This window comes from Medicago truncatula, chromosome 2, assembly GCF_003473485.1.
Source record: "Medicago truncatula cultivar Jemalong A17 chromosome 2, MtrunA17r5.0-ANR, whole genome shotgun sequence".
Classification (NCBI taxonomy): Eukaryota; Viridiplantae; Streptophyta; class Magnoliopsida; order Fabales; family Fabaceae; genus Medicago; species Medicago truncatula.
Genome location: NC_053043.1, coordinates 20,142,521 through 20,160,656, shown reverse-complemented (window position 1 = coordinate 20,160,656; position 18,136 = coordinate 20,142,521). Strand labels below are relative to the sequence as shown.

Genomic DNA, 18,136 nt, shown 5'->3' with positions numbered 1-18,136 from the left:
CTTTAAGTTATCTTTCTTCTTCACTCATCAAGGAGGGGCAGTTTTAGGTCATTTATTGACATAGAATCACCGCATCTTTTCTTCCCTTTCTTTAAATCTGTTTTTTTCTTTCTTTTTGTTTTTTCATGATTTTATCGTCTGAGTGTGGCGTTGTGTTGTTGGTTGTCTTGTGCGGCGTTGTTTAATTTGCGTCTTGTTGATTATACGTGCTTATTGATCGCCTCTTTGGTGTTTAATTTTTCTTTTTTGTCTTTTGTTTATATATAATGAATTGTCTATCTAAATTCTGTTAAAAATTTCGAAACAATTTGTGGTTTGGCTATGTAGTAGAAAAGTTGTTTCTATACACTACATTTTCCTACTTGAAGAAACAACACATAGGTTGCCATCTCAGACGAAATTTTCAGAATTTCATCGCCATCAAAATTGATCAAGCAGATGATGTTGGCCTGCAAAAAAGAAAGTCGTTTGATTTGAGGTGGTTGAAGATCTTTCACCAAATCAACGATATAAGGAAATTTGTCCTTGCCTCATTAGGATAGCAAAAGAAGCATGTATAAATCCAGAAACATCTATGCTACCTTAGAAATGTTCTTATTAACATACATATTCATAACATAGCAATTTCTACAACTCTATTTCATGATCCTTGATAAATGTTCATGCCATTTGCACATGTATCATATAAATATAACAATACTATTTTCATGATAAATGTATTTTTTAAATGCAAAAAAAAAAGTAAAGGAAAAACTCCAAAAATCAGATTACAAAAAAGAGAGAATAAAAGTTAAAGAGTTTCTTATTTTTCTATTGGTGATCGCTTCGATCACTCATCAAGAGGATTGAGCACTTGCCCGACAAAGAGGATTGCTCCCGTCAAATCTTCCCTAATTAGAAATAAGAAGGGGTGGTTAACTTCAAAGTTTAGTGGCGGCGAAAATGAACAACCCTTGCTCAACCTTGCAGCACTAGCTGCAGCAACTTCGGTACCTTCTTCGTTTACTCTGATGAAAGACTTGTGAAATATGTGAGAAACAGAAAGGCTTTGACCCGCAAGAGAGTCCACCATTTTTGTCAAACCTCCAGGAAAGAATGGTAAAACCACTCCTAACTCCTTTAGGGTATCACTAGTTTCAAGCCCAAATGAAACATTGAATCTTGGAATTTTAAATTCACCTACTTTCACTTGTTTCAATTGATCATAAAGACTAAGATTTTCTTGTAGTAATTCATATTTGGAAGTCATCTTCTCAACTAAAGCTGGCAGTCCATCTTTTGCGTTCGGCAAAAAAATATACATAGAGAATTGACGCGTATCTTGACCTTTTTTATAAGGAAGACGAAGAACTTTAGAACCGTCATAAGCTTCAATAAACTGCATCTTCTTGCTTACCATGAAAGGAACCTTGACTGAGTTTCCATTCAAAAGATGAAAATCACTGTTTTCTGTTTTTGAAAGGTCGAACTTCTCATTCCATGCTCCTATAAAGTACAATGCATTAGCAAAGATGACGCTGGCTGATCTATCAACTGGTCCTCGAGGAAGAAGTTCTTTAATAAGGCCAATTGTCTCTTTTTCCGACCATAGATTCACTTTTTTTGTCACTTCAACAACCTTTAAAACATCAAATACAATAATCAGCTATGCAAATATATTGCTAAATTAGTCGGATGCTCGAAAATAGTGAGAAGAGGAAAGTTGTGTTTGTCAATTATTTTCACAGAAGTTGATTGATGCTCTAAAATCACTGCTAAAGGATTAAAGTTTATTTCTCTTTAGTACTGTAAAATTTGAAGAGATATTTGAATAAAAAAGGTCCTTACATAATTAGAATTTCTTTGATTAGTTTAGAATTTAGTATTTACCGAAGTCATGAAGCTACACTATCAAAATATAAACCAATTCATACCTCCAAATATACAATACAACTTTCAATTCAAATAAATGCAAAACATTATAACTATGAACCTATCTTTAGGCTACTTGGTCTTTAGAAGTATTGCCAAAATATTTTAGGGTTTGCTTGGAATAGTGGTATTGCATTTTTTTTTTCGAAAATTAAATCAACTTAAAATACATCCTGCAATTAAGTAAATCAAATCACATAGAAGGCACCAGAGGATAGCACCAATTCATTGATTAACAGGAAGAAGAAAAAAAAATGAGATATGCAAACCTTGGTTAGAAAATCAAGTGAAGCCGGCGTTGCTTTGTAATTATCACGTACTATTTGTTTGAAGGAAGGTTGAAGAGAAAGGGTTTGTTCAACCCATACACCATCGACAAAAGAGAGGCGACCATGAGCAAAGTCCTTGAGTAGGACGGAATGGAGATAAGAGGTGAAGGAGTTAAGATGATTGGTGGATTTGAAGCGGAGGAAGTCGACAAGTTGTTGTTGTGTGGGATCTTCAGAACCAGCAGCGATAAGGCTGAGCACAATTTGGAGTGATAGTGGCGAAAACACGATGTTCTTGTCTGATTGTTTCAACAACAGATGTCTGGCGATGTCGAGGGAAACCTTTGTTTGGTTAGTGATTGATTCTTGAAGAGCCATTGTTCTTCAGACTTTTTAACTGACTAAGACTCGAATTCTTGTACTTTTTTATATAGAGGCGTTTCCTTGTGCTTCAAGATATATACGAGATAATATTGAACCCTTATTTTCTATTACAATCTTTTATGTTAAATAAAAAATAAATATTGCGTTTTTTATTTGTTAACCAAATCTTGCGGATATATTGTTAAAAACAAATCTATGCTTCAAATATTTATATATATATATATAAACCATTATTTACATTTGAATAGAAGGCAAACAGACAACAAGTTGCGCCGCTAGACCTTTTTGGATGGCAAAACCAAGGGAAATGATAGATACAGTGACAAAATTTATCAAGAAAATTTCAAGATAGTGTATTTTCTAACACCTTTCCTTAATTACACATCATTACCTTCCTTGATTTCCGCCAAATAATAAATTTAATTGGTTGAGACTTTTTCTTGATAAATTCTTGATAAAAACTCTCTAGATAAATAACAATGCTCCAAAACCAATACTCGTCAACACAACATCCATGACCTAGGAGACATGACATTGTTATGCATGACCTAGGAGACATGACATTGTTATGTATGACCTTTTGAACTCTATGTATAAGGTCAACAACCTTTGATGCTAGAAAACCAAAAGTGTCAAAAGAAAATGGTATAAAAGCATGTTGATTGTCATGTTTGGCCACTTTGCTTGACGAAGCTTTTAGAGCTGCCTGTCCTACGGTAAAAGGTACGACACCTAATCCCACAAGTGGTGAAGCCCCAATCAAGTCTACACAAGCATGTTTTCCACCTACCCATCCGTACACCATAATGTCTGCAGGTTTGAGTGTTGATCTTCTATCTACTGGGTCAGTCAGGAAGTTCATAGACGCCTCCTTCTTCACTGATATTCCCGCCCGTCTGAATATATCAAAAAGTACATCCCTAACAAAGTCATGTCTGTACTTAAAGCCTGGAAGCTCCTTACAATGAACGACATGCTCCCCAAAAGTATCCAGACACGCCTTACGACAAACAGGGCACACCTCATCATTAGGAAATAGTGGAATCATAAGGCGATATCTAAGGATAGTACAATACTCCACTGTTGACATATGCTGACTTAACCCATCAATCGGGATAGCTAGAAGAAAATCCTGAGCATGTGCTGCTTGCAAACATCCAAAAATTGCCTTTTGTGGTCATGTCAAACTTAACTTCCATATCCTGAACGCTTTTACTAAAAAGAGCACTCGCCAAGACATGTTGTGCTTTAGGAGAGACGGTGTCTTTGCTAGTAAAACTGCTAACATCAAAATCTGGAATCGTACCACAAAGACCATCTAAAGCATTATCAAAATTCGAATCCATGCCACATAACCCACTGTCTCTCAAAATATGATCTTGTAACACCCAAGACTGTAATCTAGAAGCCACAAAAACGTATGAATAAGCCTCTAATGTTGAGTACAAACTCAACCCATTAAATCTAATAGGTAAAGAAGCCAACCCTCCAAACCTAATATGGTTTTGAAGGTTGTTGAAGTGCCCAAAGAAGTGAATTATATGGAATGACAAGTTTGACCTTTCAAAAATAGAAAACAATGATTTTCACCTTTTGAATGGAAGCTCCGTCAAGGTTCCTTTGTTGGGCAAGTACTTAATCCTCTTGATGGGTGATCTAAGCGCTCGCCAATAGAAAAGTAGGTAACTGAGTATTGATTATATTGTAGTGTCATTTTTGTCAAAAAATGTAGCCGAATGATTGCCCAATAATAGCTCTCAATTGTAATTTCCTTTGCGCTTCAAATGATTCATATAGGAAACAATTCATTTAGCAACAACCATCATCATGAATTAACAAAGTGAACCATAAATTATCATCAGATCCATGATTATATTATTCCACTTCCATTGAAGATTTCAAAGTAATGCAAGTTTCAGGTGTTTCCATTGCTTATTAATTAATCTCTTTTTATTTTTTGACTAAACTTATTAATCTCTTGTCTCCTTCTAATCTCTTTATTCTTTAGGTTCTATTAACTTACTCGTGGATAATTATTAAAAGCCTAAATCCTCAACCTAAATAAGATAACTTATCGTGACTATAGTCAAGATTATAAGCTTTAAGAGGTTCTATATATAGCTTACTTTCAAGGTTGTTCATTCATATCTAATTTTTTTGTTGGACAAAACTTATGTATCTATGTTGATAACAAGTTTAATTAATTACACTTTTATATTAAAACAAAACTAATGAGTAATGCCATTTTCTTGCTGACATGTTGAGTGTATTTTTTGTTCATTTTTTCTTCCTAGAATATAGCGAATATTGATTTTAGTCCCTAAAAAATTAAAAAGAATGTCTTCATTCTCACAAAATTTTATATTTTGTTTTCGGTCACAAGATTATGAGTCTTTTATGTTCAAAATGAGTTCATGTTATGTCTGTTTATTATGTTCATATTATAATAAAAAAATGTCAAGAACACATCAAAATTATTTTCGTTAGGGACCTAAAACAAAACAAAAAAATTTGTGAGGATGAAAATACCTCGTTTTATTTTATAAGGACTAAAATTAAAATTTGTTATATTTATAGAGACAAAAATCTTATTTAACCCATGAATTAATTTTTTAGCTTTCTCCTTCTATCTTTGTGAATTTTGTTGAATGTGTAACTATTTATAAGTTACTGAGGATTTCCCTCAAACAAAAAAAAAAAAAGTTACTGAGGATCCTGTTAGTTATTCTAATAGTATGACCAATTTATTTTTAGACTCTGTTAAGCAACTTGGTTACTGTCGCTATGCCTTGCTGCTTTTGTTGCATGGAGTGTATTAATATATAGAAGAAGGCTTTGATGAAGAAACATTTAATCTAAATAATGAAAATATCATTTATAATTATAATCTTACATGTTCTCCTTAAAAAATTTCCCTTCAAAACTACAATTCTATTATCAATAATCAAACTAAAAAAATAGAAATTTAAATTAAAAAAATAGAAAAAATAACTTATAAATAATACCTTCTATTAACTCATTAACCCATCATTCTCATGACCAAATTGTCCACAAACAACATCACTCATAAATATGTGATATGCATGAGTAAATTTATAACCAACAAATTCTTCCAACCACACCTACTACATGCAGCTACTACAACAATTGCATGTTTACTTTCCTCCTGTCTTAATACATTTCTCTTTTTATTTGGTTGTTTTTTCCTTCTCTCTTCATGTATCATCTCATCATTCCCTCTTTCTTATATTAGAGTTATTCTTTGTTGATTTTTATTTTTAATTTATTTATTAGAGGCAACATTTTTTATGCATGCACACAATATTGAATGGGAAAGTTCAACAACTTCTTTATTCATTCTTATCCCATGTTATTACTTTCTCTAATAATTATTTGCCCAAAAAATAAAGAGAAGCAATATTTGGTTTTCATTTTGTAATGTTTGGTAAAATCTTAGTCCATCCTTTTCCTCTTGAGAATTTCATTTTCATGTTTCCATATTCCTTTTGATTTTCATTTTCATACTAAAAGATTATTATGATTTGTGATTTATTGTATGATACATATAATATATTATTATTATTTTCTCAAACAATATAAACTATTAAAATGTTGCATATTTTTTATTACAAAATTTTCGTATGCATGACAATAATGATTCTAATGATTTGTGATTTATTGTATGATACAGATAATATATTATTATTATTTTCTCAAATGATATAAACTATTAAAATGTTGCATATTTTTTATTACAAAATTTTCTTATGCATGACAATAACGATTCTAACGAGCTCTACAAATCTTATGATTTACCTTCTATCATTTAGAAAATTTTGTTTTTATTATGTTTTCATTTCACTATTCTACCTCTCTTTTACTTCATTTATTTTGCACAAGAGTGTGACAGACATTATATGTAAGTAGTTTATTCAACTTATTTGTTAATTTTATACCATTTTTTATTTTCAGTATTCAAATAATGCTAATAAAATATTAAAACAATCAACTTATATTCTTGCTTAAAAAACTATATTCTAAATTGAAAGCAAAATCAATAATAATTCAATAATTATCGATAATAATTCAATAAAACTTATGTGTGCATCACACGTGTAGACATCTAGTTTAATCTTAATTTAAAAAGTGCTCTTAATAATGCCATTGTTCTTGAACAAGAAGTTATCTAAATAATGAAAACATTTTTTATTTTTTTTTGAACAAACCAAAATATAATATATTAATCACCAAATAATAAGCAAATTCAGATACAAAATAGTTAAACAATGTCACAAAGGCGATGATAAAAAGAATAAAAATCAATACAATTAACAACGCCCAAACGGTCAAATGGCCGCTGCCACCAACCAACCAACTCAAAATATACAAATGCAGCATTATAATTCGGCTACCATAAAGACAATACAATTAATCTTACAAAAAAAACTAGTTAAGTAATTTGCAGATCAATATGTACCGGATAAATCAAACGATACATCATTTAATGATATATATGATAATGACTCTAAAAACTATGATAGAGAGAGGAGAACCAAAGAAAAGATCGATCGTGACTATGCAATAAGAAAATAAATAAGTTCCAAATAAAGCAAATAAGTAGAACATTCAAGATTTTTCAAAAACCGATATGATTAAAAAACCGAATAGTCAAATTGAGTATGTATGTCATTTCATAATTTACTGACAAGATAAATGATAATTATTTTTTATTGAATTCGTCTTCCACCAAGTAGTGAAATTGCAACACAGTGTGTGTCTACCGATCAAATCTAAAACTTTTTAACCATCGTGTATAAACTATATTAACTTGTTATCAATCTGAGCCAACCATTGGATCATGTAATTAACTCGGTTGCAACATCATTAAACCAGTACCAAAAACATGATAAGCTGAGCATTAGAAACTAAAAATTTGTAAAAAGTATTAAAATGACTTTCACTCGAAATCGAACCCCATACCTTTCGACAAAAGTGTCTGCCAACAAATACTTGGCTAGCAAAGTCTTTTATTGTTTGAAAGACATTTAATTTAGTAAGTGTTAAACAAATTTGAAGTAAACATACAAAGACGGTTATTTCACTATTTTTTTTTCGCTATGTTGCATTTTTTTGGTACAAAGACATATTTAATTCTATGAAACACTTTTATTTTTAAACTGAGGATATTGTTTTACAATAATCAAATTAAAGAACTAAAATATTTAAATTACTTATACCATATTTTATCGGTCCAGTTTTTAAAACTATGAGTTAACCATTTTAAAAAGCATCAAATTTAGATGTCTCAAATTGATGATTAAATAATATCTCTGATATTTGAGTCCCATATTTCTCTTTAAATCAAAGCGAGATTGCAAAATTTCACCTTAAACAAGAATGAATGTAATTTATCTATTTGATATATATGCTTAAATGATCACATAAAATAAAAAAGGGGAAAAGTCTCATTCGAATGGGTCATGTAAACCATAGGTCCCCCAATATATGGTATTATTTTCATTCGAGGCATACATGATTGTTTTAAAATGTTACAGTGTAACAAGGAACTAAAAAATGAAAAAGACGCTCCTTGTGAAATATATAGAATAGAAACCACAAACAGGATATACACAGCTCAATCATGAAACCTTTTAATTTAAAAATTGATTGAAGATTTCCAAAATATGCCCCCATAAAGCATTACTCCAACTTTCGTATCATACAAGATAACCAAGAATCAAGGGTGGTGGAATGAGGATGAAGGAAACTCTTGCAAGGCATAAGAATTAATCAAAATGTTATCCAGTCCTTACATACAAAAGCCTCCTGGTCGGAACTGGAGGCGCCAATCCTGGGATATCTCTAATATCTTTGTTGTGTGGATTCACAATCTGCAAAATATCAGTTCCAGTTAACAAAAGGAGTATAGTATTGGCCTTGTACATCTAATCAGTAAACAAAGTGATTATATATGAACATTTCAATAGGCAATTTACTTGTGCGGAACTTTGTGAATTATATTTCCTCCCCCATCATTTCATAGAAAATAATCCCTCCGTAACAAAATATAAACAAAAAGTTCAAAGTTTTTGGCTAAATTTTGGATCAAATACATTTGATTTTTTGGATCCCTTTTGCTTATGCTTTGTTACAGAGCTATTGCATAACATAAATAGATAATCAAAATATTTCATGTAAATACTGTTCTTTCAAATAAACTCTTGTAGCAGCTTACTTTGGTTTTCGTTTTTGGTGTTGATTTTTGAAAAATGTTAGATTCCAAGAGGGGCAAATATATATTCACATGATAATGCAATTAATAGATGGACGAAGATGATACCTTTACAACAATGATGGCAATTACACCACAGACGATAAGGAACAGAAAAAGCATGATGCATTTATCGGTAGCTACCTGATAATAAGGTAAAGACACTTCAGTTTCATGACAAAGTCAGGAAAATAGTGAACAGAGTGCATAAATACAATCAAAATGAAGAGACCTTTCTTCCGATCTCCTTCACAAGCTGGGAAGCCTTCTTAATTGAGAACTGAATTGAATCAAGCTCGTTAACAATTCGACCCATCTGTTCAGTCTGCAAAATTTGATAATAGAAAGAAAGTCAAAAATGTGATCACGTACACTTCCCTTTAAAAACAATAAACACATTGTGCAAATGAACTTACTTGGCCTTTCAAGGTTGTGGCAGTTTGGGTACCTACTTCAATTGTTTGATGTACAACCTACATTTCAGTATAATGTTAAGAATAAAGCAAAAAGGTCAACGAAGTCATAAATATTAAAAGAGAGTCACCTGCTTAGATCTTTCTATAGCCTGATCAGTTTCATCCATCGTCTTCGTCCCAGCATTTATAAGTTCTTGATTTGACATTTCTAGAGGACAGGCCAAATAAGCACTTTAATGAGATATGTCTTCAATAACTAGACATAAAAGCATAAACATCCAGAAAAAGGCCCAGTCCCCAGCCCACAATAAACATAATGCCTAAAGTTACAGCAAAAAAATAGCATACATAATATATGCTAGATGAGTAGATATAGACTGGATATGACAGAAAACACAAATACAGACAAATAAATTCCAACACATTGAGAAGTGTGCTTCCATCATCTCATTTGTATTTGGTACAACTTCAATTGAATGAAAGCGTATACCCACTGACAAACTCACCTTCCTCACTGTTCTTACCTCCACACTCAACCCTGATTTTCTTAAAATCATCACTTACAAACATCTCTCAAAAAATAAAAAAAATTGGCTCCTCATCTTCTCGTCACAAACAACATTTTTGCAAGTCTTCACGACTAGAGGGTATCCTTAGTCTCTTTCTACCTTCCTTCTTTGTAACTATGGTTTGTTCTTCAACACAAATTCCTTCATCAATTTCCCTTTTACTCACTTTATAGAAGCTATTCCCTTTTACTCATTTTGTAGAAGCCTGTTTTGTTATTCATTTTGTTACCCATCTTTATATTGTTAACCATTTTAGGTTTGGTTTCTCCTTCATGAAATTAGTTTTTTTTTTCAGCACCGAGTACCAAAATATGTTTCCAGCACTCTATTTTTTCACTAACCATAGATTGTATAGTAAATGGACTTCTAGCTGTTATGGGATACACAGGAAACAAGGTAATAGTAATAAAACAATTATGAAAGTTGGCTAAGAGAGCCTTATTGTAAATTTAATTGCTATTTAAGATGTTTATAATGGCTTCTGCATTCCTCATGAACATTCTTTGTTTGTAAAACGTTAACTCTTCACATGTCCTCCTGGGATCCAGATTCAGAGACTTTAAGGCAGGAAAGTTACGGTGACTTAGTGTCTATTTCTCTCTTATATTACTCTCTCTTTAATCTTATTTACTATTTTTCTTTCATCTTTCTCTCTCATAAAACGCAATTACACTAAAGTCACCTTGACTTTACTGCTTTAAAGTCACTGTATCCCAAAATCCGTCCATTAATGCATCTGGTGTAAATTGTTTCTTTGTGAAGATAAGATGAGTTTAAATATTATTATACTCATTTGATGTCCACTGGGCTCAGGTTTTACAAATTTTGAGTTAAATCATGTAATGACAGTTTTGTGTATGCGTGCCTTCTTTCAAAATTTATAGGGAGCATTGAAGCACATGGAGCTTCTTCTGTGGCTCACATAAGACTTCTGAATTTCCTCTTATGAATTTCAATCTTAATGGATTACTTGTTGGAAATTCCGCCTTCATTGCGGTCCTCCCCAAGCTGCCTAATTGTGGCATTTGTGTTGCCTTCATTGCAGATTCCAACACCTTCATTGCGCTGGGTGTGAAGGGTTGATTTAGTCCCACATAAGATATGGCCTATATAGTGTTTATAAAGTTTGGGCAGCCCTTACCTTACAAAAATCTAAGACTTCTGAAATTGTTTGTACGACATGAATGCTCACTTTTTATTTAGCTAGTTATGGAGAGAGACCAAGTGTTGTCTCTTATATTTTAAAGAATGGAATATGGGAGGGGTTTTGGATATTTCGGTTGTAATTGGAAGTTCAGAGGAATACTGTGGCTTGGGAGGGCAGTGTTCTCTTCCTTATCTTGCTTGTACATTCAATGCCGATTTGATAATACAAACTCAGTTTCATTAGAACTATATCCTATCAAATTATAAGGTAACAATTGGTTGAAATGATTTAAAATTAAAATCAAAGACCAAAAAAATTGATAGGTCCCTACAAATGAAAAATATTTCGAAGACCCACATGAAGTAGGTAAAAAAAAAATAAACATAAAATTCAATAAGATATGCATAGGCATAACTATAAACTAAGAATCTGCATCAACTTACCATATTACCAAGAATCAAGGTTATGAGGAGAAAAATCTTACCTGATGCCAATTGAACATTTTCTTCGGTCATGGGTTGACTTGACCCTGCCCCCGTGTCAAAAAGTTCAAGTTTCTTATTACCAAGTGTACTCATGTACCTATTAATAACCAAAGTAATATTATGAAATCACAAGTCCTCCATTCAAATAGCCAAAAAGAGCATACTTTTATTAAGCTGTAAAAAATGGAAGGAAATTATAGTTTGAATTATTGGTTAGGTTATTAACTACAGTGAACATTAATCATGATTTCGGAAGTTGAACATGCTCACAGAGAAAATTCAAATTGATTATATAATTTTTTCTAAAACCTTCACAGGGACCAGTACCAAATTTCATTTGAAGAAATAATTCTACTCGCTTGTCAGCAAAACACTACATGGATGAACTTACGTTTTTCTCAATGCCACATATGAATTTAGTTCCTTGATCTGCAAAAGAAATATGTATGTGAGAAAACAAAAAGAATAAGTGGTTCAAGTGCAAGACCATACAATATGCAATGTATGCTGCATATCAATTAATACATTAATAATGATGGGTTTTCCTCCATGTCATATGGTTTCTTCCAAATTGGTACGATACGACCTGGTGGATTTGTTTATGAGGAAATGGAAGAAAACCAAAGAGGTCTAAAATAGAGAGGTTGTTGAGACCAGAGTGGCATCAGTGGAGAAAAACATGAACATACTAGAAACAACAGTTAAAGAATTGTCAAGACAATGTTAAACGAAAAAAGAGAAGTGAGGTAAAGGAAACAGCTAGAAAAGTTGGGAAGGAGAGGATACAAAATGATATTAACAAGAACATAGTCAAAATATACGACAATGGAGAATTTAGCCAGGTAAAATTAAAGGATATAAAAAATCAATATGAAAGATTTTATATTGTAATGGACACATTCATACACAGCAGCTGCAAGCCACTGTGCTCCAAATGCCGTCAGTCAAGTGCCAAAAAGGAATATAATTTTTTTTTAGGGGAATGTATCTGTTGTCACCTCTCCTTTAAAATCGAATCTCTAACATCATTGTAGTTCCTTTTTATATTTTGGTACTAGATCATTAATCTATTCCAGGGGGAGAAGATTCAAATTTTCCGAAAAGGAAATTACTGCGTATCAGTGTTGTCGGACATTATACCAACCACTTTTTACCTGGAAAGAAATGCTTAAAGGAAAGTCTTTCTCCAAGTGAACTATTTAATCTAAAGCACATTTGATGTACTATATTCAGTTAACCAAGTTTCACATCATTCTGCAACACCAGACATGAATTTAAATTTTATTTATCCTAGCATGCAAGAATAAGATTAGAACATCTAGGTACCTACTATAGACTTTATACACCATGCATTATCTAGTCCAACTAGAACTTTATAATGTTTTTTACTTCCATTATGAAATACCAACCTCTAAATTCCCAAAAAAATTGCTATAAATTACCCATTGACCGTGAAGATAAAGTGTTATTGACAATCAATTAATCAAGCAATATATTTATAAATTTATCACAAGTTCAAAAAAAATGAATTTGAATGTCAAACGCACAATACTTGGAAGACAATCCCAGCATCAGCATATTAAAAAGACAGATATTGGGTACTGACCATTGATTGCTTTTCATCATTGAGCTGTTTGTTCACTTCTGGGGGATTTCTTCCATCTTCATCTTTAATTTCACGATCAAATTCTTTTATCAAACTGGAACAATTATAACAACATAATGTTTCATATCCTATGGATGTAGAAAATGCATTTAAAAATAATTGTGAAATATGTCGAAATCAAATGAAATTTTACTTTCTTCACCACTAAAATAACACATGGCAGAAGGCAAGTGAATTGTAAAAAGAACAAGTTTGAAAAGCAAATAACGACTGTGACAAACAAAATATATAACAAGGCTATATGCTGCCCATATCATCATTCAAAACTTCGGATGCTGGGACGGGATATAGAGCTCTACAAAAGAAGTCTTCTTTATTATAATTTGTTGCAACAATTAAACAATAATCCACCATGCCAGCCAATATGGAACCGAAAGCAGACAAGTTTTGAATAAGAATCTGCATTTTCTTTAGTACAGTGATCACCAACAGATGCCAAAATTACAAAAATATAAATCCATGACTAACCCTTTGCACTCCCTCATCTTCGCTGTGAGTTCTTCCAGCTGGTTACTTTGTCTATTGGAATCTTTAATCTTGTCGAGCTTCTGGAAGCCATTTCTGGGAGCAAAACTCGGGTATGTCAAAAAATATTTACTACAAATACTTAATAGATGAGATCTATTTCAATAATTATGCATTCTTATTTATTTTCCTTATCCTGAAATTAGTAAACAATGACACCGGTACTAGCTAAGAATGCATGACTGTAGTAGAAGTACAGGTAACCATACACGATACTTGTATAAAGATAAATAAAAAATAAAAGAAAGATCGTATAATAGACATTGGCCCATCACTGTGAAAGAGGTAATCCATAAAAATATATTCAATTTCAAGAGATAAAAAGAAACAAACTATTGTCATGGACACATATCCACAAAACATGTTATGGCATCATAGCCATTTATATAAAACATGGACATAAACACTATTAACTTATACACACTGTGCCTGTGAACTGAATTATTTAAAATTTCATGATTGTGTGACATGATGTCCTGATATATCGATGATGGAGGCTCCCTGGTGCTATTTTTCTTATTGAGGATACCGTCACTCTAGCTGGCAGTTAATATTTGACCATGTCTCCGACTTAAGCTTTAACGTTTTTACTATATCTTAAGTTTTCACTGTGTGTGTGTAAAATTCATAAGAATTTTCTCAACGCCTTTATAAAAATATGGCTAAAATATGGTTTTGGTCCCTGCAAATATGCCTCGTTTTGGTTTTAGTCCCTGCAAAAAAAATTTGTTGTTTTTGGTCCCTGCAAAATATTTTGTTTTTGGAAATAGTCCCTGCAGGGACTATTTCCAAAAACAAAATATTTTGCAGGGACCTTTTTCAAAATCAAAAGATTTTGCAGGGACTATTTCTCTAATAAATGGTTAAGTCATCATGTGACACGTGTGCAAATTATCACAAAATTGGAGCCAGGGACCAAAACCAAAATGAGACATATTTGCAGGGACCAAAAACAACAAATTTTTTTTGCAGGGACTAAAACCAAAACGAGACATATTTGCAGGGACCAAAACCATATTTTAGCCTAAAAATATAGATGTCCACTCTTGACCCTTAACAGGTGTCCAAAGGATGCTTGCTTGTTGGTATCTATCTTATATTTTAAGAGCCATCCATTCAAATGTAGCAACTAGCACCGAGGTTATCAAACTCAAAAAGTCTATTTAGCTGAGAAGACTAAGCCATAGGCCATCTAAAAAGTCTCTTCGACTTACTAAGTTGACCTGTAGAAATAAATATAAACAATGATTTATTATTATTATAAAACTTTATATAATGTGCTAAATTCATATACGAATTCACCTTTGTAGTTTGTAAAGACTTTAGCATATTAGTCTATACAAATTAGTTGAATTTAAAAATTTAATTAGTGGTATAATATAGAGGACTATAATGCATACATTTTGTCATTGTTGGCCTGATAGTCCTTTAACCTACCTAAAGATAGGTGATGACCAGCCTTTAAATAGGCTTACAGGTTAGGTTAGGTTTTTGGAAAGACCAGATCAGGCTATAAAAAAAAAAAACTACGATAGTTAACAGGCCAACCATGAACCTTGATTTTATTAGAAGAGACAAGGCCTATTTATGCAAAGTCTAGTGAGGTCCATCCTACTTCCAACGTACTCATGAGTATACATGAAATCTTCAAATGATCGTTTGGAACTGCGGTAGTTAGGTTCGTTCTCGCATCCCAAGGCAGAAGCTACAACTTCAAGATTTTGGTCAAACATTCGTTCAACCAATTTAAACAGGGATGCAAAGATACTAATAGACTCACCTCTTACAAGTTTATTAACTCAAAGTAGGCCTTGAAACATCCATATCTATATATAATTTAATCTTCTGTGCACCATAGATATATTCCAAACTAGACTAAACTTGGCTAGAATACACAAACATAGCATCACCGCCACTCAAAATTGATGGACAGATTCACAAATCAGATGATATATTAGATTCAGAACTCAGCACACTAATAGAGCATAACAAGTTCGAAATTGAAGACAGGTAAAAAAAAGCACAAGGTTCGGGTATCGGGTGCGACTAGTATTTAGTGCCCCCTTCTACTCTACCTCAATCATGAACCCTCTTCCTAATCACCCTTGATTCATGCCCATCGTTTGCTTTCAACTCTGTAATTTTCTATTTCACCCTGTGTTATGCTACTCAAACCCCCACCCACTGTTCTGGTTTTTAGACTACGACTCTTTAATTCAGAGCATGCCCTTCATTTTGGATGATCTTTATTTTTTAACAACTATTGTTGCATAGCATAAATTTATGTTGTATCAAATATTCGGTATATTAGCCATACAGTTGACACCAATATCTAGGATTGGCAACTATGCCTTAAAAGACAGATAAAACTGGGATAAGGCTTGGTTTTTTATAAGAGTGGGATAAAAGTGGTAGGGCTGAGTACTGGGCAGGTTCGGGTTGAAAAAAAATACCCAATGGATCATAGTTTTGAGATCCGCTCTTGCCCACTTTCAACTGAGTTTACTATGTTCACCAAACCGATCCCCCCGTTTCACCAAAACAATTTTCGGTTCACACAGGTTTCGGGCGGGTCACTCCACTCTACTACCCCTAAGAAGTGGGATAAGACAGATAAACTATCAAGAAGAATCTAGAGATTAATGAATTGGAGAAATACATGGTTGTTAATATAACACTATGACGTCGTTTGATTCATGTAGCCGACCCGACTTATTCTAAACACTGTCCCACACAAAATGCGAAAACCTGTCCCAGTCAGGATTCAAACCTCTGTTCCCATATTAGCCAGAATTATATATTTCAACATGATAGTAAGTAATTACAGCCACTACCTTATATTCCAACATTAACCATCAAAATTTCTAGAATCATAAAACGATTTTATCAATAAAATGAACATAATAATACACAAGTATAAATTTTTTTTACTTTGAAAGTGAAATTCATCACAAAAATTATCATCTAACAATATTCAATAAACTCAAATTGAAGAAAGAAAAAACAAAAAACGACATGATCTGAAAAATAAGAAAGAGACATACGCGAGAGCTCGAAAAATATCATGAATTTGTCCATGAATCTGCTCCACCTGAGGAGTCATCTGCAAGCTGGTAGCCATTGTCGCCGGTGACAACAGAATCGATCACCCGGCGGAAACCCTAGGTTGTTGTTTTGGTGAAGCCTATGGTGGGGAGTATAAGGGTTGTTGAATTTTCTCGGGAAAATGAAAGAAGAAAGTGAAGGAATCGTGATGCGTAAGAGAATGCGCGAGGATTTGGGTTGAATTGAATTGGAGTGAGAGAGGGAATGTGAAAGTAGATGAAGAACAGAGTAAGAAAGGAAAGTTTAGAACAAGAGAGACAATGTTTTTTTTTTTTTTTTGTTGCCAATAAAATCATTAGTTATTGTTTGGATTGATTTATTTTTTAAATTTACCAAGAATAGCTTATTAAATGAACATGTTTTTTAAATATAAGTGAATTTTATTTTTTAGGTTCATTTAATTAATGATGTATGTGGTTCATAACATGTACCACATACATTATTAATTGAATAAATCTAAAAAGTAAAATTTGATTATATTTAGTAACAGAGGGAGTAAAAAAAAAAAAAGAATATGTTTTAATTTTAATTTATAAGTTTTTATAGCGGAGGTTAATTTTTTTTTTGTCAGGTAGTTCTGTGGCTAGAATTTACCTTAAAGTGAATAAGTGGGTGTCCGACCCCTACGTATAATAATGCACTGTCTTACCAACTGAGTTATGCTCACGGGACTAGCGGAGATTAATTTATGAGCTCCTACTAATGAAACATTTATTTCGTAAATTCTTTTTTTATAAATTACTTTGACAAGCTTATTTATTTTTTGGAAAACGTTAATGAGTGTTCCTGGGACACTCTTTAAACACTTTTAATAGAAATTTTTTATAAAAATACGTGTAATCAATGCATTGGAATTTGTAACATTTGACTTTTTTAAAGAATAAATTATAAATTTAGGATCCTTAAAGAGTGTCCCGGGGGCACTCGTTTACAAGACGCTTATTTTTTTTTTAGGCTTAATTACACTTTTGGTCCTTGCATTTTTACCAACTCACGAAATTGGTCCTACCTCTTTTAAATCAAACAAAATCGTCCTTAAACTATATGTTTTTTGCAATTTTAGTCCTATCTCCCTATTTCCAACTCCAGAAACGCACAAAAATGACAGTTTTAGTCCAACCACCTATGCTCAACCATGAAATAAACAAGGAATAAATCATGTGGGTACAAGGAATCTACTTTGTTCAGCACACAAACCAAGAAAAACTATAATTTCTAAGACATGTTTCAGGTATGTAACATGTCTCGGAAATTAGGTTAGTGTGCTGAATAAAGTAGATTCCTTCTACCCACATGTTTTATTCTTTGTTTATTTCATGGTTGAGTATAGGTGGTTGGACTAAAATTGTCATTTTTGTGCGTTTCTGGGGTTGGAAATAGGGAGATAG

The 18,136-nt window shown here is 32.5% G+C and overlaps 2 protein-coding genes across 2 annotated transcripts; both read right to left on the bottom strand.

Moving 5' to 3' along the window:
* Positions 1-829: 829 nt before the first annotated feature.
* On the bottom strand, positions 830-2,558 carry LOC25486608 (serpin-ZX). Its single transcript, XM_013608225.2, has 2 exons — positions 2,181-2,558; positions 830-1,618 (listed from the first exon to the last, which is right to left on the bottom strand). Exons 1-2 carry the CDS (start codon positions 2,556-2,558, stop codon positions 830-832), a joined length of 1,167 nt encoding a protein of 388 aa, XP_013463679.2.
* Positions 2,559-8,011: 5,453 nt separating this feature from the next.
* LOC25486607 (novel plant SNARE 13) lies at positions 8,012-17,020 on the bottom strand. The gene is made up of 10 exons (XM_013608224.3): positions 16,688-17,020; positions 13,587-13,679; positions 13,059-13,152; positions 11,844-11,881; positions 11,452-11,549; positions 9,380-9,459; positions 9,252-9,308; positions 9,068-9,160; positions 8,905-8,979; positions 8,012-8,455 (listed from the first exon to the last, which is right to left on the bottom strand). The coding sequence occupies exons 1-10, from the start codon at positions 16,762-16,764 to the stop codon at positions 8,363-8,365; spliced, it is 798 nt and encodes a 265-aa protein (XP_013463678.1). The 5' UTR covers positions 16,765-17,020; the 3' UTR covers positions 8,012-8,362.
* Between the last annotated feature and the right edge of the window lie 1,116 nt (positions 17,021-18,136).

What these genes read in the sequence shown, in the direction of transcription:
- LOC25486608 (XM_013608225.2), bottom strand. Translation starts at nt 2,558, where the DNA reads ATGGCTCTTCAAGAATCAATCACTAACCAAACAAAGGTTTCCCTCGAC. An exon ending in CACTTGATTTTCTAACCAAG is followed by an intron (nt 1,619 to 2,180) that starts GTTTGCATATCT and finishes GATGTTTTAAAG; the next exon opens with GTTGTTGAAGTGACAAAAAA.
- LOC25486607 (XM_013608224.3), bottom strand. Translation starts at nt 16,764, where the DNA reads ATGGCTACCAGCTTGCAGATGACTCCTCAGGTGGAGCAGATTCATGGA. An exon ending in GATATTTTTCGAGCTCTCGC is followed by an intron (nt 13,680 to 16,687) that starts GTATGTCTCTTT and finishes TTTTGCTCCCAG; the next exon opens with AAATGGCTTCCAGAAGCTCG. An exon ending in CCACAACCTTGAAAGGCCAA is followed by an intron (nt 9,161 to 9,251) that starts GTAAGTTCATTT and finishes CAAATTTTGCAG; the next exon opens with ACTGAACAGATGGGTCGAAT.